Source organism: Patiria miniata, unplaced genomic scaffold, assembly GCF_015706575.1.
Source record: "Patiria miniata isolate m_02_andy unplaced genomic scaffold, ASM1570657v1 HiC_scaffold_3, whole genome shotgun sequence".
In the NCBI taxonomy this organism is placed as follows: domain Eukaryota; kingdom Metazoa; phylum Echinodermata; class Asteroidea; order Valvatida; family Asterinidae; genus Patiria; species Patiria miniata.
The window spans coordinates 4,465,803-4,492,991 of NW_024037069.1; the positions used below are offsets into that span (position 1 = coordinate 4,465,803).

The window sequence follows — 27,189 nt, forward strand, 5'->3', positions numbered from 1 at the left end:
TTGATATCCTTGGAAAGTTGTCGGTATTTTGCCTATTTTTGTTTAAGTTGTTGGCGGGGGAGGTCAAGCTACAACAAAAGTAACAAAACCCAACTGAAATGACGTTTTATTATTTCTGGGTGATTGGGGGCGGGGTGCGCACATAAAGGCACGTCAGGGAATATAAAATAATTAGGTGTTTTTGTAAGGGAAATCTTCACTAGTACTCTTAAACGGAAATAAAAAAAAATCTCCTAGGCTCCTAGGTTCTACCTTTTAAGATTGTCCAATAAAAAGACCCGAATTTGCATACGCCAACCAAATCACAATTTGCATGCCCCCATGGGGGGGGGGGGGGCTGGGGGGGGGGGGCTAGACAGAAGATATATCAGATGTGGCGCAATAAAACCGAGAGCGGGCGCATTAATTTTGATAAGGGTTTCGAAAATTTCTACGCGAGTCGTTAATTTGTGCAAAAAGTGCACCCACATTTTTTTGTGAAAAACGAGACCGTCTAGTTTAAAAATCGATGGATTCGTGCGAATATAGCCGAGGATCGGATTATCTCCCTAGATTTTGGGCTATTATCTAAGAGCAGATTTGATAAAATTAGGGTCCAAAAATGGGTCCTATTTGCACGAGAAAATGTAGGGATGCCATTAGTAACTTTGGCAGTATGGCTCAGCATTACCGGCAGGCTTCAACCCCATTACGGACACACTCGCAAAATGTGGTTCGGCAGTTTTCTATACAAAAACCTCGTTGGCTCGGGGTTTTGTGCGTAAACCTTATTAGTCAGCCGATCACGCTAAATTGAATTCGGCCAAACCGCAAGTCCCATCATAAGGAATAAGATAACCGGACCATTTTTTTCCAAGAGTGTGTCTCTAATGAGCATATAGATATAATTGTTCACATCTAATTCTACCTCCATGGTTTGATTAACGTTTGTTGAAATTATGTGGCTTAACTGTGGGAAAGGGCACGAACTAGGGGTACCTCATTTCATTGTGAAGCTATAGGAACTCCATCAAGTTAGGAACTCAGTACCTATGCATCATGCCAAAGCAGGCTCAACACGCAGAGTTTATAGAGCCTAAAAGTTGAACCCTGGTGGCGCGCTTCCTGACCCCTCGAACAGGAAAATTGACTTGTATAATTAGTCGGTGTTTTTGACATTATTTTGGTAAAACGATTTCTTAAGAAATTCGAGCTCAAGCCTCGGAGGTTCGTGACCTAGGCGTGATTTTTGATAGTCACCTCACCATGCACCCACAAGTCAACGCGTGACGTAAGGCTTCCTTATTGCTCTGAGGACAATTGGTAAAATTCGTCATTACCTCAACAAGCGTTACTTCATGCTTTTGTCACCTCTCTCCTCGATAACTGCAACTGTCTACTAATTACTGGCCTCTCCGACAAAGATGTGAATAAACTTCAACAGATCCAAAATTCTGCCGCCCGCCGCCTGGTCTCTCTTTGCAAGAAATGGAATCATATCACACCGATCCTCAAAGACCTTCATTGGTTACCCATTAAACAGCGCATACAATACAAAATTCTCCTGCTCAACTTTAAGGCCCTCAATTGAAAACACAATAATACGTCTTTAGAAAGCTGCTATCGAGGGTTACAACAAGCAAGAACCGAAAGTCGTCAGACCCTAGACTTTTGGAGAATATGCCAGATGTTATAACTTATTAGTCACGCTAGTTTCGTTTTGTGAAGTATATCCCATAGCAAGGCCTTTTCGTGCTTCGCAGTATACTGGCTCTAATTTATATGTCGGCAAAAACGTACTTGAAGGCTATTTAATACACGCTTTGTGTTGTAAGAAAGCTGCTGAATAGGGCTACAACATGCGAAAAACCAAGTCTTAGTTCACTATATGCCGATCAAAAGGTACCTTAAAATAGGAAATTGTAAACGAAACTGTACTGTTAATGGACCTTAGCTATTTTAAGGTACAACATAATATAGAAGAAGAAAATATAGCCTACATTAAGTAAAAAATATCGTCTGTCCCTCTAAATAGAAAGCTTACAGTTGAGTCTCATAAGTGACATTAGTTTTAACATTCGGCATTCAATGTGACCTTTATGCGCCGTGCGACCTATTCCCGAAATAAAAACAGTATTATGAGGTGTTTCCTTTTTCTTTCCTTTTTTTTGTGTGAGAATAAGCTGTCGCCATACATGCTCGGTATCTCTCCGCCCGGTGCATGGAAAAACATGCCCAAAAGAACAAAGAATAGAATGTATACTTTTGAAGCACGTGTGGAATGCGCGCGCGCCTTCGATAGTAGAGGGCGATAGCAACTAAAAGGCTTATGCAGCAGCCTGAGCTATTAAATGGTTGTATGCCAGGGCGTACGTGGAGAGCCGTGGAGTATTGATAGACAATCATGGAGGAACCAAGTTTTACGCCTGTTCTGCAACTTCTTCGTAATTCGGGCAACTTGAAAGGCAGAGGGCTTCATCAAGGTAAGAAGCAAACCGTTTTGGGTGTGAAAATATTCAAACTAAGGAAAAAATATGAAAATAACGTTGTACAGCATCCAAACTTAATTAGTTTGAATTCGGGTTCACGTGGATTTCTTATGCTTAAATTACCGCCATTGTTTTGTCTGCCTTGAATTGAAGTTGCAGCCAAACGCATGTCTGCATCAAAGAAAACATTTGAAACTAAAATTAGACAAATAGCCTAATCATAATCATAATGTTAATCACATTCTAAATGAGTCAGAAACTTATTTACATCAAACTAGGACGAAGATTGAAGAGACGTACTGCGCTTTCCAAGGACATGGTTTTCATAGCATAGATATAATTGTTCACATCTTTGATTAACGTTTGTTGAAATTATTTGGCTTAACTGTGGGAAAGGCAAGGGCGGATCCAGAACACAATTTTTTTTGGGGGGGGGGGCCCCCAAAAAATTTGGTCCCCCGAAAAAGTGGTTAAAAAAATTACGGCGTGGGGTTCAGGGCCCGCTTAAGGGCCCCCAAATTTTTTTGGATTCTAGATGCTCTGTGGTGCGATCTGAGGCAATTTCTGACCACTTTATAAACCAATGTTTTTTTGAGGAAAAGATGGTGGTGTACTCATTGCCTGCCTTTATTGCGATGTCACATAAAACAAAAATGGTTTCGGTTTTTTTTTTTGGGGGGGGGGCATGGCCCCCTTTGGGCCCCCCCCCCCCTGGATCCGCCCTTGGGGAAAGGGCGCGAAATAGGGGTACCTCATTTCATTGTGAAGCTATAGGAACTCAATCAAGTTAGGAACTCAGTAGCCTATGCATCATGCCAAAGCAGGCTCAACACGCAGAGTTTATAGAGCCTAAAAGTTGAACCCTGGTGGCGCGCTTCCTGACCCCTCAAATAGGAAAATTGACTTGTATAATTAGTCGGTGTTTTTGACATTATTTTGGTAAAACGATTTCTTAAGAAATTCGAGCTCAAGCCTCAGAGGTTCGTGACCTAGGCGTGATTTTTGATAGTCACCTCACCATGCGCCCACAAGTCAACGCGTGGCGTAAGGCTTCCTTTGCTCTGAGGAAAATTGGTAAAATTCGTCATTACCTCAACAAGCGTTAGTTCATGCTTTTGTCACCTCTCTCCTCGATAACTGCAACTGTCTACTTACTGGCCTCTCCGACAAAGATGTGAATAAACAGATCCAAAATTCTGCCGCCCGCCGCCTGGTCTCTCTTTGCAAGAAATGTAATCATATCACACCCATCCTCAAAAACCTTCATTGGTTACCCATTAAACAGCGCATACAATACAAAATTCTCCTTCTCAACTTTAAGGCCCTCAAGGGACAAGCTCCAAGCTACGTCTGCGACCTGCTCATCCTTCCATACGAACCTGCACGAGCGCTCCGGTCATCTCATCAGGGACTCCTCACTACAACAACACACAGAACCAAGTCATATGGCTCCAAGGCATTCTCATACGCTGCACTAAAGGCTGTGAAAGGCCTTTCCTATTCACAGTGGACACATTGCACTGGTTCAAAACTACTCTCAAATCTCATGTATTTTGATCAGGCTTATTATGACCTCGCATAATAGTTTTGTTTCTAGCATAGTTTGTTTTGTAAAGCGCATCGAGATTTCCTTAGATTATGTTTTGCGCTGTATAAGTTTGACCTTATTCCTACAAATGTACTATTATAGCGTAGAAAATTCGGTAGTAGGGAGACACGGGCTTAATAGGGAGACACCTAGGTGTCTCCCTATTGGCGCAGCCCCCCTTTAGAGACAAAATTTTTGTCATCGCATTTGGGTAATATTTGTTGCTCGTGGTCTAATTAGTAAACATACCGAAATTCGTGGAAAAAAGACCAGGGAATATCGGGTTAGGGCATATTTTAAGTCGGAAAATTTGTGTGCACAAGTCTATGGGAAAGTCTCCCTATTACCCCATTACCGGTAATATTTATTATCATTATTATTATTATTGTTAAATTAGCGACATTGCAAATATTTTCGCATATATTTGCAAAGGTATTTGCAATAAAATTGGCATAAAATGCACGTTCAATGCGGTGTTGTCGTGATCGTCAACAACTTAAAAATGCACTAAGTTTTATTTGGTTCGCAGATAGGCGAAGAAATCAACTTAAAGAGGTCGGCATGAAGGACAGGAACTCTTGAGTCTTGGAGAAAATGATATTTCATGACTCCTCTTTCTGCAGTAAATCCCATAGCAAAGCCTGCCAGCGCCGCGAAAAACTGGCTCTCTATATGTTGGTCAAAATGAACCTTAAAATGATCAATTGAAGACACAATAATACGTCTTTAGAAAGCTGCTAACGAGGGTTACAACAAGCAAGAACCGAAAGTCGTCAGACCCTAGACTTTTGGAATATGCCAGATGTAATAACTTATTAGTCCCGCTAGTTTCGTTTTGTGCAGTATATCCCATGGCAAGGCCTTTTCGTGCTTCGCAGTATACTGGCTCTAATTTATATGTCGGCAAAAACGTACTTGAAAGTAGGCTATTTAATACACGCTTGTTACAACTGATAATGTAGTAACGTAACCAACGGATAATGTATCTTAACCGATAATGTATCACGAATTGACTGATACTGTATCACTAACCGATAATGTAGCAAAAATTGACTGATAGTGTAGTAGAATTTGTATCCGATAATGTATCACGTGTCGACGGATAATGTAACTACAAAATAACTGTATCCGATAATGTATCACCACGGAACGGATACTGTATCAACCGATAAAGTACCAAAAATCAACCGATAATGTATAAAAAATCAACCGATAATGTATCAGTACGGGAAAAAGGTGTACACAAATGTTTGTTTTACAACAATGTATGTCCTATGTATCCCGCCCCACTTTTTGACCGGGGAAAGGGGTCTGGGCTATTGGATCACCCCATCCCCATTATTTTGCATTTAGAGAAAAAAGGGCAGATTTTGAGGTGTTTTTCAAACTTTCCAACCGCCGAAATGTATTAAATAGTACTGAGAAAGGGAGAAAAAGCACAAAAAGATGATGCGCTGATACATCTGTATCATGAACAGCGCCCCCAGTGTCATGTGGTCTCCAGCCCCCCCCCCCCCCCCCCCCTCAGTTTGTTTAATTTTACCATGGAGCTATGGGCTCCGTGCACAAGTGCCCCTTCAACGGCCAGAAACGGAGAGTTGGGGGAGGACCTAGACTGGTCCCGGTTCATCCACTGCGTATTTTCAATGATGCAAAGTTATTGGGGGAGGGAATAGTTTGTGAGACCATCGCAAGTTAAATTGAACGTATGCGCGCGCCGACGTTGCCTGACAATCATGCGAAGACGCTGCGGCTAATAGCCTTGGCACATTCTGGAAGTGGCGTTGAACTTTGCGCGCGAACCAGTACAGTACAGTTCGCACATGCTGTGTCCCGTCCATTGATCTCCATACATGGTGCTCTCAAAAGTGGTAAAACGCGCCCTCTTGGGTTCGAGCACGGAGCCCATACAGAGGCCAAGTGTCCGGATAAAAGAACTTGTCCACATTTCGGCGCGGATGTGCGAATGCAGTTAAAAAATATTCTTAATGATAAACTTTCCCGAGTGGGGACTTATCATAGCAAAGACACTTATTAGACTTTAATTAATTTGCAATATTTCCACCTTTTCCAAATATACTGATACATTATCGGTTGATTTTTGATACATTATCGGTTGATACAGTATCCGTTCCGTGGTGATACATTATCGGATACAGTTATTTTGTAGTTACATTATCCGTCGACACGTGATACATTATCGGATACAAATTTTACTACACTATCAGTCAATTTTTGCTACATTATCGGTTAGTGAAACAATATTGGTCAATTTGTGATACATTATCGGTTGGTGATACGTTATCCGTTGGTTACCACATTATCAGTTGTAACACGCTGTCTTGGGGAACAGTGTTTTGCTTGATGATATGAAAAAGGTACCTTAAAGTAGGCCGTTCAACACAGATTTTACTTTGTTGGAAAGTTGCTGAATAGGGCTACAACATGCTAAACAACCGAGTCAGCGGCCCTTGTAAATTAGAATAACAAAGGCGTATTGTAATACCATGCAAATGAGACTAGAGGGCTCACTGCTGGCCCGTAACTAAGGACCACACTTAGTCAGCGAGCTCCGCTGTGTCAGCGGACAATCATTATTGATAAGAACCCTAAGTCCCGCTAATTTTGTTTTGTGCAGTAAAATCCCATAGCAAGCCCTGTTAGAAGCTCGCAGTACTTGCTCTCTATATGTCGATCAAAAGGTACCTTAATTAAAGAAAGCCGTTCAACACACATTTACTTTGTTGGAAAGCTGCTAAATAGGGCTACAATATTTAATATTGGAGAAAATGCAAGATGTAGTAACTAAGTCCCGTTAATTTCGTTTTCTGCAGTAAATCCAATAGCATTGCTTGTTGGCGCCTCGCAGTACTGGCTCTCTATATGTCGATCAAAATGTACCTTAAAGTAGGCCGTTCAACACACTTTTTACTTTGATGGAAAGCTGCTGAATAGGGCTTCAACATGCTAAAAAAAAACAAGACTTGAGACTTAAAACTGTTGGAGAAAATGCAAGATGGAGTAACTAAGTCCAACTAATTTCGTTTTGTGCAGTAAATCCCATAGCAAGCCCTGTTAGAAGCTCGCAGTACTGGCTCTCTATATGTCGATCAAAAGGTACCTTAAAGAAGGCCGTTCAACACACATCTTACTTTGTTAGAAAGCTGTTAAATAGGGCTACAATATAATAAAAACCAAGACTTCAGATTTCAAACTGTTCGAAAAAATGCAATATGTAGTAACTAAGTCCCGCTTATTTCGGTTTGTGCAGTAAATCCCAAAGCAAGCCTGTTTGCGGCCTTGCAGTAGTGCACTAGTGGCTCTCCGATGTCGATCAAAAGGTAACCTAAAGTAAGCCGTTCAACATACATTTTACTTTGTTGAAAAGCTGCTGAATAGGGCTCCCACATGCTAGACTTCAGACTTAAGACTGGTGAAGAAAATGCAAGACGTAGTAACTTAGTCCCGCTAATTTCTTTTTGTGCAGTAAATCCCATAGCAAAGTCCGTTGGCCACTCGCAGTACTGGATTTCTATATGTCGATCAAAAGGTACCTAAAAAGAGGCCGTTCAACACACATTTTACGTTTTTAGAAAGCTGCTGAATAGGCCTATATAAAAAAAACAAGACTTCAGACCTAAGACTTGTGAAGAAAATGCAAGATGTAGTAACTTAGTCCCGCCAATTTCGTATTGTGTAGTATATCCCATAGCAAGGTCTGTTGGCTACTCGCAGTACTGGCTCTCTATATGTCGATCAAAAGATACCTTTAAAGAGGCTGTTCAAAACACAATTTACCTTTTTAGAAAGCTGCTGAATAGGGCTACAACATGCTAAGAAACCAGGACTTGAGACCTAAAACTGTTGGAGAAAATGCAGCGCCGCGCAGTACTGGCTCTCGATCTATATGGCGATCATATGTAATTCTTAAATTCTGAAACTTTACGTCGTGTGTGCACCCAAGTAGGCCTACACGATTAGTCGAATCGCGCTAATCTTGCCATATGTGATTCCTTATATTTTTTCGAACCAACTGTGCTTCGACTCTCTGGTGGAATAAGAGGGGGGGAAATGCGATATCAGGGTTATGTTAGGCCTAATTGTATTGCTATGGAAAGAGAAACTGCATGGTTAACAGTAACATACGCGAACGTCTCATGGTCCATGCCATAATTTAATTATAACGCCTCACCCACAGATACTGTATCTTGATTGGCCATGAGCGAGTCACATGGCATTTGCTATTTTTGCTATCTTGATGTGCACGGCCAAAGGTAATACCCATATCAACCAAGGTACTATATCCCTAGCAACCAAAGTACTATCCGCATTGTGTGTGCAAATGCATGTGGGTGTGCGGTGCGCGTATTGTTCCCAAGCGCTAGCGCTACAGAGATGGGTTATATCATTTCGCGAAATGGTAGTTTGGAAAAGTGCAACTTAATTTTTAACTAATTTTGTATTCAAATAGAAGTTAATTTTAATTGTATTAGACAAAATTAATCAGTTATCGCTTAAAATCAAGCAGAATCTGTGGTAGAGGTGTTATAAAACAAATTTTGACTGCTTTATTTCGCATCGGAAAAAAAAGAACGCTTCATGGATCACCTCGGGAGACTAGTTTTACTACACCGCTCGAAGCAGTCAATATTTGTATACTACTCAACGGTGTTAGACCCAAAAAGGTGCCGAAACGGAAGTGATAGTTGCAACTTGCCAGGATCGCCCACCAGAAAATGAGTTCCCTCTATTTAAGTGCCCACCGTAAGTTAGGAGCCCAGTTGGAGCCCAGTTAGGGCCCTTCTAAATTCATTCATATCCGATATGAGTTCCGGACAAGTTGCGGGTACACTCATTTAATTTGTCCGGAAGCTCTGCATTTATCCCGGACATGTTCCGGAAAAAAGGTTTTATTAGCAACTGCTTGACTCACCAATACTAATAACTTCATTGCGGGAAGATTGCAGGGAAATTATTCAGAATCCTGCAACTTTTACCCGATAAAATTTAAAAATGGAGGGGAAGGGAAGGGAGAAAAAACGCACATGAAATCACACTCACAAAACACGGAAAACATGGAAGCTTAGATCTGTATCCAGGTTTAAATTCAAATTTGTATTGAATAGTCACACATTTCTAAAACAAAATCAAATTCTACTTTTACCCAATTTTTCTTCGAAAACAACTGATACAAAGTGCAGTGCAAGACGATAAACGGCAAAACGAAATATAGAGTGAAAATACTTAATTATACATTGTTTGGCCTAGAAACTAATGTTTTCAGTCACAACTTCGCGTGAAAGGCAATTTATATCATGTATCATGATCGTCATTACATCAAATATTTCAGTTAACCAATCAATTAACTTCTGACAAAAGAAATAATGTGATTCATCCGTGTAATAAGTACTCTTGAGCGAAATCAAAATCATGTACACCATGGTGTTCCTAATCAGTGTCTTCATTATGAACATTGCGAAGACGAAGACAGAATGACATAAAACTATCAGCTTGGATCCAATTTAATACAGTTGCTAAAAACACAACAATGCAGAAAATATTTGCTCGGCAAAAACTGATTACCTGGTGATAAATGTTATGCTTAGCAGATTTATAAGATTGAACCATGATTAAAGTTCGTCAGTAATCATACAATATCATGTACATGTATATACATGTACAGCTATGTAATGTCTAACTGTACAAATGGTACATTTCAATTGGTTTAATAGAATGGCGTTACAACAAAATATGACCATATGCACAATGAAAATGTATTTATATTGAGAGCCAGCTGTTATCATACTTAATACTTTCGTAATCAACATCTTTTTTTCGGGAATACTAGAAAAATATCACTTAAATTCAAAAATAATAGCTCTGGTGCATCAAAGGGAAAAATAGCAATGATATAATTGTAATTTAAAAAAAACTGAATAATGGCGAACGCTTTTAGCAGGCTTAATTAAAGTATTTGTTTTTTTATTGTTGACATGAGGCATTATACTTTTGCCCAACAATACTAGACTATAATTCTATTATTTGTTAACAACAGTGAAAATTAACTAACTTGTGCATTTGAGACAAACGCTTGGAACAGCTGCACTGAAGTAATTATCATTTTGACATAAGCTTGTAGTGCAACTTATAAGTAGCGGCTCATAAAATAGATAATTCATATTTCAGCAGAAGAAAACAAAGATGTGAAAGGCAAGGGATTTCGGTCCTGTGCAGTGCTAAATCTGTATACATTATGTGGCCGTGGTCAATTTATCCCCGCGTAAACAAGTGTCAGGTATGTTACGATAGCCGATTAAGAACTACATTGTACTTGAAAACTGCAACCTTTTCTTAAAATGGACCAAATGAAGGCCCCATGAGTTTCCCACAAAATATAACTACCAAATTTTAATTTGAACAAAAGCAAACAAAATATATTTAATACTTCACACAAAAAATTGTTTGTAACAATTGGGAAAGATGCATGTTTATGAAAAGTTTGTACATGGCAAAATATGTGCAGTAATGTTATAGTCACGTGGTATTTATCACGAATCACTATAAATCTAGTCATGCATCTAAAGTATGGTGTTCCTTATGTGCCATCGGCGTCGCATTTTTTGGGCATTTTTTTCTGGCAGTGATCAGTTTGATAGATTTCATGCAAGACTTTCATGCAAGATTGCCAGAGCTTATTGTGCACTCGCACTTGTTTTGATTCATCTGCCATTTTGATGTGTAAACATTTGGTTTTAATGTCCACAATTTACAATTCATGTGTTGGTTTAAAAATAGTTCATTTGTTTTTTCAACTGGGACAGTTCCACAGTGTCGGACATAGAATTTGGACATATCACAGTGTACATTTACAATCATAAAGTGGATTTTAATTCTGATAAAAGGTATCAGTCACTTCAATGATTTAAAAATGCAATTCATCCATTTATTTTGATTTAGTACAAATCGGCTCGAAACACCATGGTGTCAGGTGTACTCAGACAAATTGCTATTTTTGTTTACCCATTAATATATTTTTCAGTTGCAAGATATATTTCAATAAGACACATATAAGGCCAAAAAAAAAAAAATTGGTCTCTGGTCAGACCAAAGTTCCGGAATTGATGCGGCCACGCGGCTTCTTTTTTTTTTCTTCAAGCTTGGATTGTACAGACAAGGTGGGGTACTATTTTGCTTTTTTGGTGTCCTCATGTACATTGGTGTCCTCCATAATTTGGTGCTTTCAATCATTTGCCTTGGTGCAATTTCCCATTCCTTGGTGCTCTTTGGTAAAAAAAAATTGAGGAGGTGCGAAAATAGAGGGCGCTGTTGGAGCTACCGCGGAACATTTTGGAGAAAAAAAAGATCGAAGCGCATGATTAAAATCGACGCGCGCGCTGACCAGAGACCGACTTATTTTTTTTTTTGGCCTAATAAGGTTCAAACTGATATACATATTTCATATGTGAAATCTGGACCATTTTGACATAAACCACCAGCATTGTGGTTTATAACGCTACTAGCCAGAAAATAAGCATGGTGATAATTTGGACAGATTGCAAGTGATTTTGTATCAAAGGCAAGCTATTCCAAGGAATAAATCGGAGGCACATGATGATTAATGCAAATCCACCTAATGGTGCTGTGTAGGTAATCTTTAGACCAAACATATGTAACCCTGTCAGCCATCTACACACTCTCAAATAAAATAAAAAGTACAAATGCTTCAAGCTGTGGGCTTAAAGGGAATATACATCATTTGCTTTTGCTGTAATTTACAGAAATGGATGGAATTGGGGGGTTGGAAATATAAAGCAAATATAGTTACACTGGTTTTTATTGAGGTTTTGGGTTCGAAAATGCTATAAAAACCAAGAGAAACAATCATTTTCCTGTAGTCTGGTTCCCTGACTCCATATAAGAAGAAACAGAGCAGTTTACATACATTTGGAAATTGTAAGGTCAGGGAACCAGTCTAGCTGGCTTGTACCCGTTCATAGGTGTGTAATCGATTGCAAACAAGTGCGATGGTCAGTTGGGGCCAGTATTTGAAAAAAAAAAAAAAAAAAAAGCCAGTTTTTTCCAACGCTGGTCGGCCGACCAGCGTTGGAAATTGAAACAAAAATACCACTTTTCTTGAAAATGACAGTATACCAGGTGCCATGATTTTACAGGATGCTTTACACTGTCATTCACTAACAGTCCAGCAAGGTATTTCAAAATGATTTGGTAGTTTAATTTTTTGATGTTTGCAAATGTTGAATTTTCCCTTTAAGCTAGAACTACATGTATAAAAAGGCTCAGGTCAGGAAACATTCATAGTGTACCAGACTTATTACACACGGTTGTTTTTTTTATCACAGGGTCAAGTAAATTTGTATAAATGTCAGAAGTTTCGGGCATACCTGACAAATTATCTTAGTGAAAATAGCTCCCTCTGTTGAATGACATCATTGATAATGTAACTTAAATGTGGCTCTTTCTTGCATATCAGGTGTTTAGGGACAATTAAGGCCGTTTCAAAGAAGAAAAAAACAATCTGAATAAACAGGATGATTGCTTTTTTTTTTCTTTTTTTATATCTAATTTTTTTATCTGATATTTATTTCTTTTTGTATTTATATTTAATACAAAAATAACACTTGTCCCTTGTTCAGAATGCAAGTATTGAGAAAAGAATGCAAAAATCGATCAACAGAAAAGCAAACCTTTGAATGAAAATATACTCTTCCTTCCGAGTCTACTCATATTTGATTTCTGTTTAGTTTTGTCTACATCGCAAGAACAAATTACAATTTTGCATTCTCATTGATTAAAGCCACATCCTCTTGGATAACTATGGTATATCCGTTATTGCATAGTAGCTCTTATTTGGAGAACAATAATGCCCGAGCATCTTCCATCATGTTATTTAAGATCTTGGCCATTGACTTTATGTACAAGTACCGCCTCATCAATGGTTACAAAGAGCAAGTAATCTGTGGAACTCTGGCTTTTCACCTGTATGCCAGACCGAGACGTCCATGCAATGACACTACTGGTTTTCACACATTTAGTATTCAGCAGTAGTCATGAAACCCCATGTATTGTTCATCCACAGGCTGCATACAGTCCATAGATATTGGGGACTATTGAAGCTATAGTCCATCATTTGTAATCAGTGCATTTTGTTCGTTTGAAGCAACAAAAGTGTTCAAAATCTAATGAAGGATACTGAACAACTTACTTGATGAAGTTTCAGCTAAGCTTCAGCTGTACATTCCGAGAAAAACAGCATTCTAAGATCTCAATTTCAAATCAAAAGTTACTGAATCACATTTTGAATTGTTTTGAATTGCAGCTATACGCGACGTAGCGCACTGATCCGACGAATTATAACAACCGCGCGCGCGTGTGCGTCGTTCCAATACTTGTGCGCGCTGCGCCGAATAACAAAAAAAACAACCAATTTAAATTTTCCTACGGTGCTTCTTAAGAAGCACCGTTGGAAATGCCTTCTTTCGTTGATTTCTTCAAAATGAGAGCTTGCCAGAAAGAATAATTTCACAGGGAGTTTAGTCCCCTTACTATCTTTCAACCAGTATGTTTTTCAACAATAATTACGCCAGTTACTTTTTTGGATAGCTGCAAATGATGGACTCGGGCTTTAAATGATGTGCAGAATACCTGTGTGACTTGGAAACAATTTGATGCGAGATGCACAATGAGGATAGTGTACATGTATGGCTTTACGATAGAGGAGAAAACACAAAAGATCCTTTCAGTCCTGAAGCATGGGTCTGATGTTGAAAACGGTCCTCGATCGTACGGTAATGTGCTTAGTCTATGAGGGAGTGTTATATTACAGGGACAAAGGGAAACACAAAGCATTGTCCTCGGGCAGATAGAAATTCACAACTGTGTGTACCTAGTACAAAATAACAACACAAAACGGTGATTTAACAGGCAGCTGCATATGTGACCGGCTCCACAAAAAAGGGTATTATGTTGCAAAAAACTGAAATGGAGTTATATACATGGTTGGAAAGCCCACAGCATTAGCTTTTATTTGGTATATACTAGAGCTCCATAGCCCCTCCTGTTCTGGAGATATGATGTATAATTTGCATATTAATTACTTCCTTGGAGTTCAAATTGCACAACTGAGAAAACAGGCTTTGAAATAGCTGGCTTTGTTGTAGAACATTAGAATGATGCACACAAAATGGTTGTTTTTCCACTTTGTTCATCAATATCAACATTTCTGTGAAAGTAACCTGAAACTGTAGGTATTAAAGATGTCAGTCATGACATAAAATGAAAATCACATTTTGACAAAATTTTCACCCTCTCAATGTTGAGCAGGCCATTACACAATAATGCTAAGGGCGACTTAATACCTTTTTTTGTAGAGCCGGTCACATATGTCCCCCATGCCCGCATCATTATTTAACAATCCCTATTGTGATTTTAACCAACACCTTCTTGCTAGTTCCTGCCATGGGGATGTCAATGATGGATGGTGCGCGAGGCAGCCCTGATGTCCTCCGCCTTGAGCCGGTTCAGAATCAAGTGATAGATGTCCTTGGAGAACGGGAGGATTACGCCTTTCTGCAAAATCTCACCTGTAAATGCAAAAAGGATACACCTCGTCAAAAAAATAACCAGGAATGTACTTAGGCCAAAAAAAAAAAGCCTCCGGTTTCTGGTATGCGCGCGTCGCCGTAGCCATGCGCGTCGGCAAAATGAAAAAGTTTTTTTTCCAATGAAAGATGATGTCTCAAAATCGCCAAACTCACTGGTGTAACTGGAATCCTGCTGCTGCACAATTTTAACGTGTTTTTAGATGGGGTTATGGTCGAGAATAAGCTTTATGTGGCCTCTCTGGACTCCCATATATTTGCACTAAGTTTAGTCGGGCACCATCATTCTTCCCTCAATGATCTGTCTTCAATTTTGAATTTTATTAAAAAGTTTATAAATCAGTTTTTTTAATATTGTGCTGTTTTGTGCTGTATACATGATCCTATACTTTGTTGTAATTTTATGCTTCTACTCCTTTTAACTGCTATTTAACAACTTTTAATTCCTGTAAAGTGTAAACGTGGTTATATCAGCGACTCTTTTGTGGCTGCCTACCTCGTGTTTTTATAGGAATAAACCAAAATAATAATAATATGCAGTCATCAGCCGACATTTGAAGCAAAAAAATCAGGTATAAAAACAAAAAAAGCCGTGTCGCCGCACCTCTTTTTGGGCAAGCTCCATACCAGAAACCGGATACTTTTTTGGGGGCCTTATCCTGGAAAAGGGATTTGTTCTTTACCCTAATTTTTCTCAGGACAAGACAACCTAATTTTATAAAAATGTATGGTTTGGTTCCACAGATGACTCACCGTCCATGATCATTTTGGCAGCAATAGCTGTTGGGTACCCGACCATCTTGGCCATGGCGGAGTGCCCATAGGCATCGCCATAGACTGTCATGCTGACCTCCTCTGTGCTGGTCATCTTGTCGGGCCACTCCACTCCAATGCGGTGCTTCATGATCACCAGGTCACGCTCACCGTTTTCTGTGTGACAAGAAAAACAGGTAAGTTTTAAAGAGGTTGTGGAATGCTCGAAGACATTTCCATCATTTTTCGAGTATATGTAGCCTAAGGTGTGATGAAATAAAAAACGACTATTGTTTCTGTCATAAAATGAGTACAAAAGGTACTTTTGAGAGCTGTTTTTCAAGTCCTGTCATGCCTGTTTCAACCCGAATGTGCAATTTGTGTAAACGTCGTCGTTGCGGGCAGCAAACAAAACACAGTAAATCGTGACGTTATAAACAGGACTTCCGATGCAGAGTAGCATGAACGAGTCCTGTTTATTACGTCACGATTTACTGTGTTTTGTTTGCTGCCCGCAATGACGACTTTTACACAAATTGCACATTCGGGTCGAAACAGGACCTGAAAAATAGCTCTCAAAAGTACCCTTTGTGCTCATTTCATGACAGAAACAATAGTCGTTTTTATTTCATCACACCTTAGGCTACATATACCCAAAAAATGACGGAAATGTCTTCGAGCATTCCACAACCTCTTTAACTCTGTGATTATGAAACTATGTCTTAACATCTAAATATGGACTCTGTGTACTAGTACCTTATTAATGGCAACAAAGAGAGAGTTAAGCAGATCCTTCAGTTAATACGGGTGATTCCCAATAGAGTGCGCCACCAACAGATTACCACGGAGAATCAATTTTTGGCAGTGCATTGTGGGAGACAGTCGGCAAATTTGCCATGGTGTGGGGACGCTCAAAATTGTTTAGCTTGTCCGGTCAGAAGGTTCGTAAGCGTATGACTGGAGTATTTTTTTCCTTTTTTAAAAATTTTTATCAAAATATGTTTTTTTTGTGAGGCAGAAAAATGCTTTGCCTCTATCAAAAATTTCCTCAAGTTGTCTACTGATGTTCAAAATCTCGTCAAGTAAGCCATGTTTTTGGCGACCATAAACTTGAAAAAGGAATGCTCCTTGGCAACCTCTTGGTGGCGCACTGCACTGGGAATCGCCCGTTTGCCACATATGCCAAGATCAAATGCTGAGGCACTATCGGTTTGTCCACATTCACAACAAAAACATGTCCTGCCAATTTGTGCCATATGCCCGTAAACCTTTGCACATAATTATGAAGTGTGATCGGCACATGCAGCTCATATGCCATCTAATATTCCTGCAAGGAGTCCGTAGCGAATATCCCCCTCAGTTAAAGGGAATGTACATCATTGGCTTTTGTTGTAATTTTCAGAAATGAACTATTTGAGGGTTTAGTATAATAGATTAAATATTGTTACACTAACATGTTTGAAGTTTTGTGTTCGAAAATGCCGGAAAAACCAAGAAAAACAAAAATTTTCAAGCAGTCTGGTTCCCTGACTGCCCTAAAGATGAAACAAATCAATATTTATAGATGCCGGAAAATTGTAAGGTATAGGGAACCTGTCTAGCCTGCCTGTACCCGTTCATGAACGTGTAACCAATAGCAAACTAAATTTGGACTGAAAAAAAATGGTCAATTTGGATCAGTAGTTGAAAAATAGTTAGGTTTTTCCAACGGTGGTCGGCCGACCATCGTTGGAAATGTATACAAAAATACCATTTTCTTGAAAATGACTTCACACCAGGTGCCATAATTTTACAGGATGCTTCATACTCTCATTCACCAACATCCTAGTAAAGTATTTCGTAAAAACTTGGTAGTTTTATTTTTCGATGTTTGCAAATGTTGTATATTCCCTTTAACCACTGTTTGGCGATCATCAACCACTATACCAAATTATTAGTTTACATCAGAAATATCACAGTTCTGCTGTAATGCGACAATAAACAGGTAATTAAACACTCACGGTAGCCTTGTACGTGACTGAGGTATGCAGACAAGGTTTCCAACAGGGTATTCTGCCTGTTGACTACTGCCTCTGATAACAATCCCAATCTGAAACAAAAATAGAGAATTCTCATACACTTGCTCTGTGTCTGTCTGCTGAGGGTGCTCTGTAGCTTACAATGTAGCAACAAGTTTTAGTGAGATTTTAGTTGACCATAGTTTGACTAAATGTATCTTTCCTCAAACCTGTGCTCGTTGACCATAGTTGGGCAGTCTAGATAATTATTCAGGACCAGCGTACCCAAATCAGTCACACTGCTGGTTACAATAGCTACCGGTACTTCCACCATAATGCACAGCAGTGAGCCAGGACTAAGACGCTGATGACGTTTTGATCATTACTTGACTATAGATCAAATTAGGTTTTGCCCTTCACCGACGTTTAAACACTGTATACTCGGTGTGTAACCTCCCGAGTGAAAGTTGGAAAAAATCACTCGGGTGGGATTCGAACCCACAACCTCCTGCTTTCTAGTGCAGATGTCTTACCACTCGACCACCGAGCTAACGGGATCGGTTGGCCGGTTCGAATCTGATGCACACAGCAGTGGGTACCGCATAAACTATTATAAGATGGAATTGTTTTTTCTATAGATGTTCACTATTGCTATAAGATCACAGGCATCAGTTACTTTCAAGAATGCACCACTAGTTGACCAAACTCAACTACAAAAGCCCTCAAAAACAACTTGCTGAAATTACTGACAGTAACGAACTTGGTTCTTACTTTTAAGTCTGTTCATCAAAGCCGGGTACCCGAGTACCCGACTGTTAATGTCAGGAACTGGTTCCAGATTATATGATCGGGTACCCGTAACAAACTTTATGAATTACTAAGTAACTTCTCGGACAATGAAGTGGGTAGATTTTCAAAATGAAAGCCAGGCTACATGGGAAAACAAACCATTTTTGCACATTTATGACACTCACAAAAGTTGCACTTTACACCATAAATAAAGCTACAAAGCGCACTGTACACACTTGTATCTCGCTGTAGTGACGCATCGATGTGTTAGAATTTGTATGCCAACCTTTAAAGAGGTTGTGGAATGCTCGAAGACATTTCCGTAATTTTTCGGGTATATGTAGCCTAAGGTGTGATGAAATAAAAACGACTATTGTTTCTTTCATAAAATGAGTACAAAAGGTACTTTTGAGTCCTGTCATGCCTGTATCGACCCGAACGTGCAATTTGTGTAAAAGTCGTTGTTGCGGGCAGCAAACAAAACACAGTAAATCGTGACATAATGAACAGGACTCCCGATGCAGAGTAGCATAAATGAGTCCTGTTTATTACGTCACGATTTACTGTGTTTTGTTTGCTGCCCGCAACGACGACTTTTACACAAATTGCACGTTCGGGTCGAAACAGGTCCTGAAAAATAGCTCTCAAAAGTACCCTTTGTACTCATTTCATGACAGAAACAATAGTCGTTTTTATTTCATCACACCTTAGGCTACATATACCCAAAAAATGACGGAAATGTCTTCGAGCATTCCACAACCTCTTTAAGAATAGTCTGAACAGCAACTTCCAAGATTTGAATTTTGGAGTCGGGTTTCTTTAAAGGGTACCCGTGTTTTTTTTCCCAATCCGGTAGCCGGTTCCCGTACTACCCGTAAATGCACACCCCTACTTACTGTAGGACTGCATTGAGTTTCTCCTCGTCCTGCCCCAGTTTTTCATACACAATGCTCTCCAGACGACTGGAGCTAGTCTGTGTGTCACACCCAAGCACTTTGCACATGAGCTCATGCTGAAATGAAAACAAAAAACAAAGAGTAAGATCTTCCTGTAAATACAGATCATGAATACTCAAGCACAGACAAAAGGGAAAATGCACTTCAGTGCGTAAATTTGAGTGATCCACAACACAGAAAAGCTGTCTTTGGCAATGCAAATCGTGATCAACCTGTGTTGCACCATGGAAAAGGTTAACATCCCTTATTAGAACGCTATGGTCCAGTGGTTACGGTGTTTGACTCATGTAGGAAGGTGCATGGGTTTGAAGCCTGCCAGGAACATGGTGTTTGTGCTCTTGGGCAAGACACTTAACTACAATTGCCTCTCTCCACCCAGGAGTATAAATGGGTAACGATTAGGCGCTGATATCGGTGCTGATCAAGGTCCCATGGCCTGATGAACAGGGTAATAATTGTAAAGCGCTTTATAAGCACAATTACTATTATTATTGGGTATGTCAATACTTTGAATATTAAAGCCAGAAGTACCAGGAACACAATCTTTAACCCTTTCATTACCACATGGTTTATTGACTTGGCTCTCCCCAGGACCAAATTGTTTGCTCAGTCATGCGGAAATCACTAGAGCGTGAACAAAATGACCACAAGTCCAAAACTCACTTTTTTCAACCAAGATTTTCACTGCCAAGGAGTGATTTAAATCATAGGTGTTGTGTGTAAAGTTTGTTCCTCGAACCTTACTCTTGTATGTGATGTAAAAATGAAGTCCATATGTGTAAATATAAGAAAGTTATGCCTGTTTGTTCATCTGGTTCCATTTATCAAACTGCAAACCATTTCACCACATGACCGAATGGCACTCCATACCTCAATTTGTGAGTGGATACTTCTGAAGCACTTTTCTCATATTTATGTAATGGCAACACTATGAATAAACTACACCATTAGAACGATCCGAAAACATTCTTTCAGCTGGTATATGGTTGATGTATGGGCGGCCAAACATATCAACATGCCGCCTTTCTGAAAAGTTGTGAATATATCTGTGTTGAGGGTGTTCTGTGTGTGGTTTCCTTGTCGACTAAAGTCACCCATGGGAACCAGCAGGGGGTTCTTCTTGTCGACAAAAGTCGCCCATGGTAAGGAAAGGGTTAAGAAAATCCAACTTCAGCCTATTTCAATATTCGGTTTTGACCTTCCTTGGCCTAATGACCACTGATGCTGCCTGAGAGCTTGTGACAAAAGAAACCCTTGCTTCTTCGAACTCCTCAATAGTCCACTTCAATGTGCTTATTGGAAAAGTCGGTACAGCTATCTTTTTTCAGAGATTTAGGAAGGGTTTTGAGACTTACCCAAGTGATGTCTGGTGCACTGTCATCTAATGCCGGATGTGGCTTATCATCTACAAGTCCTAGCTTGGAAAGGCTGGTAACAGCCTTGCAGAAGCCCTAAGAAAAATGAAAAATGTCATCAATATTAAACCTTGAGTGGCTCTTGGAATTGACGTATTGCAGTAGAATCGCGTTAGAATCGCGTCAACGTCCAATTACATGATATACAAATGGAAGCGGAACGCGCAACATCTGAGACAAACAAAAGTTAGCATACATAAATTCCATAGGGTTGTCTAAGGGGCGTGGCCAACTCGCAAACGTCGACAGGTCAATTGCCATTTGGCGATAACAGTAAAGAAAAAAATTAAAAAGACAATAATGGGCGTGAAGTTGTAAGTAAACTTTTTGGTAATCACTTCCGCTGACAGCACACTCCTTACCTTGTATCTGAGAGTTCCCCTCGTGACTGTGTGCGCTGTGGGGATTCCGTAGGCAAAGATATAACTGGTGGAGTCACGGTTGAAGTAACCCTCCAGGTTGAAACCCGGCAGGAAGTTGATCTCTTGGACGTTGCTCTCCTCCATCAGCATACCAGGCGGGATGTAGACCTCCTCTCCGTTCTTGAGGTACTTGGCGTCTCGCATGATGGCCCCGACGGAGGCAGATGCACTCCAACTGAATTGGGAAGGGTGAGATTGTTAAATGTTAGGCTTGCTGTCCTTCATGCTAGGGTCTGATCTCCATAAAGAGAAATATTAATTCTCTCCTTCCGTTCAAGTGAATCCCTCCTTTGCTGTTAATTAGCTGTTTCGGCGAATCCGCCGAAACAGCTTCCCCCCCCCCCCCTTTTTCTTTTCGTACTTTTTCATACTACTTAAAGGGTTAGTACACATTTTTCTTCCACCAATACACCAGTGTTGTAGTCGAGACCCTGCAAGACCATCACAAGACCTCCAGTCTCAGTTCAAGTCAAAAGCTATTCAAATGAGCTTTGACAAAGGCATTCCTTTGTCTTTTGTTCGTGCCATGTTACTTGTGGCTGGTCTTGTGAATGGTCTTGTGTCTGGTCTTGTGATGGTCTGGACTACAACACTGCAATACACTTTGGCACTTTCGTAATCTCATCAACTTCAGACTTGGCACCACGTAGCTAGACCACCAGCTGCAGATGGTCCCCAAAGATTTTTTATCGCGATGACGTCGTCATGTGTCACGTTTTTTAAGGCCATATATCTATAGAACTATTCGATTTTGGTTATAACTTTGTATGTACCTACACCGGGATGTGTGATAGGTGAATATTGATGTGACGGCATGATGATGTCATCACCAGTCATGTGACGTCATAGTAAAGGTGCATTTTTGTAAGGACTATATCTGTAGAATAGGTTTGATTTGGTTGTTATTTGGTATGTACCAAGACCGAGTTATACTGTAGGTGAAAATTGAAGTGACGTTATGATGACCAACGTCAAGCATATTTCTAAGTTTATTGTTTCTGTCCCGCACTTTCATTCTTAGCCTTTATATATGACTATCAGCCTGGTAATGGACAACTTCCAATAACAAAAAAAACAGGATGCCGGATGCCTACAATTTAGCAAGGAACAAACTATATACCTGTAACCCCCCCCCCCCCCACAAAACAACAAGCACTACTGAGAGATTTCTACAAGTAAACTTACTTGAATTTATACCGAAGTGGATTTTCAGAGTGTTCAGGAGCCGGTAGGCCACCACACCATGAATCAAAGAACCGGATCTAGAAATCAAATAATTTGAAGATGAAATGCAATAAGTTTTTTTTTATCATAAATGAGCTAAACACCTTGTACATTGAGTTGAAATGGGTTATGCCTGCAAACTTCTATTTGTTGTACATACATGTATTATACATATATGCTGTATCACAAAGCCTTAAACTCATACTAAGCAGTGGTACTTTACAAGTCGAAAGTAAGGAATGTCTTTACACACAATATCAATTCTTAAAGATATAGTCCATCATTTGTAATTTGTGCATTTTGTTCATTTGAAGCAACAAAAGTGTTCAAAATCTAATGAGGGATACTGAACAACTAACCTGATGAAGTTTCAGCTAAGCTTCAGCTGTATATTCCAAGAAAAACAGCATTCTAGGATCTCAATTTCAAATCAAAAGTTACTGAATCATGTTTTGAATTGTTTTGAATTGCAGCTATACGCGACGTCGCGCACTGATCCGACGAATTATAGCAACCGCGCGCGCGCACGTGGTGCCAATGCTTGCGCGCCCTTCGCCGAATAACAAAACGAACTACTAATTTAAATTTTCCTACGGTGCGTCTTAAGACGCACCGTTGGAAAGGCCTTCTTTCGTTGATTACTTCAAAATGACAGCTTCCCAGAAAGAATAATTTCACAGGGAGTTTAGTTCCCTTACTATCTGTCAACCAAGTTTGCTTTTCAACAATAATTACGCCAGTTACTTTTCGGATGGCTGCAAATGATGGACTATAGCTTTAAGATATCTGACTTTACGCTAAAAGGTTGCATATTCCCACAGAGAGCAACCTCCAACAAGTCTTACCTTGCCTCCTTCTGCCTTGATGTTGTGGAAGCATTCCATGGCTAGCATGTGGTCAATGCCTGGGTCCAAGCCAATCTCATTGAATAATGTGACTCCAGCATCCAATGCACTGTACATGAAAAGAAGTCCACCAACATTTGATGCTTAGACTTTTGCACATTCCCATGAAAACTAGTTGCGTTTACTCTATCTATATACACAAACCTGGGCAACCACAGTATGTCTCCAACAAACTGGAGCTCCTGCGAGAAGGCCACATACCCGTACCTTCATATAACGTCCCTCTTTGACTTTCAGAGAGCTTAGCAAAGTGCTTGTAGCCATAAGGGGAAAAAAAAAATCAATTTTGCTTTTTTGGTGTCCTCATGTACATTGGTGTCCTCCATAATATGCCTTGGTGCTTTCGATCATTTGCCTTGGTGCAATTTCCCATTCCTTGGTGCTCTTTGGTAAAAAAAAATTGAGGAGGTGCGGAAATAGAGGGCGCTGTTGGAGCTACCGCGGAACATTTTGGGAAAAAAAAGACCGACGCGCATGATTAAAATCGATGCGCGCGCTGACCAGAGACCGACATATTTTTTTTTTTGGCCTTACATAGAGGTTTTCTAAATACAAGCCCTGCCCTCATAATTATAACGAGATTTGATGTTCCTGAAACAAAAGCTTGACCCATTTTGACATGTTTAATTTTGTGGCGGGATTCAAATCCGGATTTTATAATATTCAGTTTTAATTCCAAAAATCAGTTTGGATTTTTAAAACTGGATATTAAAAACCAACCTTAAAAAACAAAAAGGCTTCTTTTTTTGTGACGCAAGCTCAAGAGAACAACTGGAACATCCCCAAATTGCTCCACTGTCCTTGGTTGTAACAGCATTCACTACTTAGTGGTAGTTTTGTCTTAAGGGCCTGTCACATTATATGCACTCTCATAGGAGACCTTACGGCGACCAAAAATATTTCATAAATTTAACAATCACAGCGAGGACGCAAAAAAATTACAATTTTCTGTCTCAAAGAAGCTCAAGCTACGCTCATACTGTGCTCTTCCTGCGCTTACGATGCGCTCAACTCGCCCTGTCAAGCTCAATTACTCGATCTAATCGCTGCCGCTGCGCTGTAACTGCGCTCACATTACGCTCTGCTCGCTGTTGATACATCCTAGTAGCTCGCGTCGCGCTCTCTATTCGACCAAAATACGCTCATGTGACGTCACTTGCGCTGTATAAATACCACGACAAAATGGTCAATACACACTCCAGTTTTAAAATCATTCTACAAGTTCATCGCAGTCAAGTAACTTGCTCATGAAGACTACATCAACTGCGTTGCGCCTATAGGCTGCCTCAATGCCACTTTAATGTCGCACGATTCACACTCGCACAGCGCCCGAGTTGCGTCATTACGGCGCCCTGGCCAGAGCGCAGAGGTGTTGCGATTGTTTTGAGCATGTTCAAAGACCTTGGCGCTCATCGAAGACCATTAGGACCCTCTGGCGCCCATCTGGCGACCTACATAGTTCTCGCTGCGATCTAGTAGTTGTTGTTGCGCCCCAGCCATTTTTTTAAGGACGCAGTGAGAGCGCATATAAGATCGCAGACAGTGTGACAGGGCCTTAATAAATAAACTGCCAATTTGACTAATCAGAGAGTCCCCCCACCCCCATTTTGGGAACTGTATCCAATCATCGTGGAGGGCATTGCATGCGGCACCTCACTCATCACTTTGTTGGCATGACTGTGAGCTGGATGGGAACTTCTGGCAAAATCAGATAACTGTAATTCGGTTCGAGAAAAAAAAAAGTAGAACATGATTTTGAAATCTCCGATATCTCCCACCAACGCCTGATTTTGCTAACTATCCTCCAGACAAGCAAGACATGAAGAAACGTTTTCCAATAAGAACCCAAAGATACTGAGTTGGCACCCAGACTCACCCCTGCTGAAGTGCCCTCATCTCTGGTCCCGCGTAGCTGGCAGTCACCATATTCTTCTTGTGTGCCACACACTTCTCAGCTACTGCCGGATGGAATTTGAATGGCAGCATACTGTGCATTGTAAGGACATATGAAGCAATGAAACTTGGCCACTATTTGTTCTATCACTGACATATACTGCAATAACTATAACCACAATAACTGTACACCTGTAGTGGGTCGGTGTGTATATTCTGTAAAGGTAAATTCTTTTTACAATGTCGTTTGTGTCATTTGGACTTTAGTGTTTACTGATGTATTTTCTTTTATTCAAAATTGTTGCTGGAGGTAAACGGCCAGCATTCTGTTCTCTGACCGACTGAGTCCCTGGGTATATGATGTCCTAAACTGAGACATTGGGATCAGAGTTGTAGTCGAGTATTGTCCGAGTACCAGGTTTGCTACCAGATATTAAGATGGTTTGGTATGGATGAAACTGCATAATGCAAACACTGGCCACGTGTGGTCTAGCGGTAGGGTGCAGGATTTATGATCATGAGATTGTGGGTTTCAGCCCCGCTGTGGCCATGCGTGTTGTGCCCTTGAGTAAGGCGCTTTACCTCAATTACTCCTCTCAACCCAGGTGTTAAATGGGTACCAGCATTATTCAATGCTGGGAAGGTAACAGACTCACTGTGGAGGTTTGGTAATCCCCCAACAGCAGCATTTCATGGACTCAAGTCCGGCCCAATCGCTTCGAAAGAGGGATGGGCACTCCATTCCTGTGAGCACATATTCGTCCCCTTTAATGTATCCAAAGACCCAACTATATTTTTCTGTCAATGTTTCTATCCCTCTGTTCATGAACAGCTCAATATTTGGTAGTAAACAAAGAACTCGGAAAGTACTTGACTACAACTCTGATTGGGATCCACCTAGACACACATGCATATGATCATGTTTGTTGATCATTCATTGAGGTTGGCAGTGTGATGCACAGGAGGATTTCAATTAAAAGCTGATGTCAAATAGAACTTTCAGAAAATAATGGCAGCCAGAATGCCATTTCCTTTCATTGCTCAAATCAACTTTTTGAAAGATCAAAGTTGGTTAACTTTTTTTTTATAGGGACACTGGGTCCTGGAACAGCCCAATTGGGCTACAAAACGCGCTCTGAACGAGATGATGTTAATCGGAAATAACATTTAAAAGTAGGATATAAACATCCACACAACCATCCTTTCAAAACTTGGCGTTTTTGTGTTATTCCTGTATTATGCGTGCGAGAACAAATTTCGGGGTCCGCTTTTGCGACCCCATAAATTCAAGCTGTTTGGATGCTAGTTGTGATTTCATTCGTAAAGTGTTCGCCTTTTGCGGACGTTGAAGAAACCACTTTTTTTGCATTGGTGATTGGTCACTGCTGTTCCCGAGACACACAACGTGTATATCGTACATTGAGAACGACACAAAAAACGTATTCGTACTCCGTCGTGTCCGATGTAAACAAGCGGGTTTTTTTCGTCTTTTCTCGGGAACGGTTAGACATTAGGTTGGTTTCCTTTCAACCAGATGCTTGAAATAGGATAAGTAAACAATCCAAAACATGAAATTGTCGGGGATTTCAGGACCTACATGTAGTGCCCCTTTACTGCATCATACAGCCTGGACTTTTAATAACAGCATTTTTGCGTGTGCTTAGACGTTGTTCCATGACATTTGCCTCTGTAGTGATTTAATTGATTGGGCTTATTCACCTGATGACTATATCATGCTCTTGGATGGCCTTGTCCATCTGGTCTGTGTGCCTCGCTATGTTCATGTACAGAGAGTTGGTGCTGTCGTACTTTGCGGCCAGGGCATCGGCTTCTGTTTTGTCGGCAGATGCTGTGGTCAATGGAAAAGCCTTTTGCATTAAACTTTGTAATAATGGTTCTTGCCAATCAACAATGCAGATAAAGAGTGAATACTATGCTTAACCCTAACCCCCAAAGGTTCTTTGGGGGTCGAGGACCAAATACCACAGAATACTACATGTGTTGTGCACACTTGTATGGAAAGAAATGCATACTACAGGTTACTACTCAGTAGTATTTTGTAGCTTTAGGGGCAGTTAGGGAGCCAACGTTGAAAGAAAATCCAGGTGTTTTTTTTAATGCGTCAAAAATGCGTCACTTTACACATCTTTGGAAATTGCC

At 40.3% G+C, this 27,189-nt stretch overlaps 1 protein-coding gene across 6 annotated transcripts in view; it reads right to left on the reverse strand.

Annotated features, from left to right (window-relative positions):
• Positions 1-14,322: 14,322 nt before the first annotated feature.
• Positions 14,323-27,189, reverse strand: part of LOC119737079 (alpha-aminoadipic semialdehyde synthase, mitochondrial-like) — a 61,472-nt gene continuing 48,605 nt past the window's right edge. For 4 of the 6 annotated variants that reach the window (XM_038211167.1, XM_038211168.1, XM_038211165.1 and 1 more), the window contains 10 exons: positions 26,749-26,878; positions 25,013-25,123; positions 23,077-23,185; positions 22,193-22,269; positions 20,948-21,182; positions 20,526-20,621; positions 19,111-19,226; positions 17,429-17,517; positions 15,429-15,605; positions 14,323-14,657 (listed from right to left, as the gene is read on the reverse strand). In XM_038211167.1, the coding sequence (XP_038067095.1) occupies positions 14,542-14,657; positions 15,429-15,605; positions 17,429-17,517; positions 19,111-19,226; positions 20,526-20,621; positions 20,948-21,182; positions 22,193-22,269; positions 23,077-23,185; positions 25,013-25,123; positions 26,749-26,878 (1,256 nt within the window). In that variant the 3' untranslated portion in view covers positions 14,323-14,541. The remainder of the gene's footprint in view (positions 14,658-15,428; positions 15,606-17,428; positions 17,518-19,110; positions 19,227-20,525; positions 20,622-20,947; positions 21,183-22,192; positions 22,270-23,076; positions 23,186-25,012; positions 25,124-26,748; positions 26,879-27,189) is intronic. The other 2 variants (XM_038211170.1, XM_038211169.1) reach the window with 1 other exon arrangement.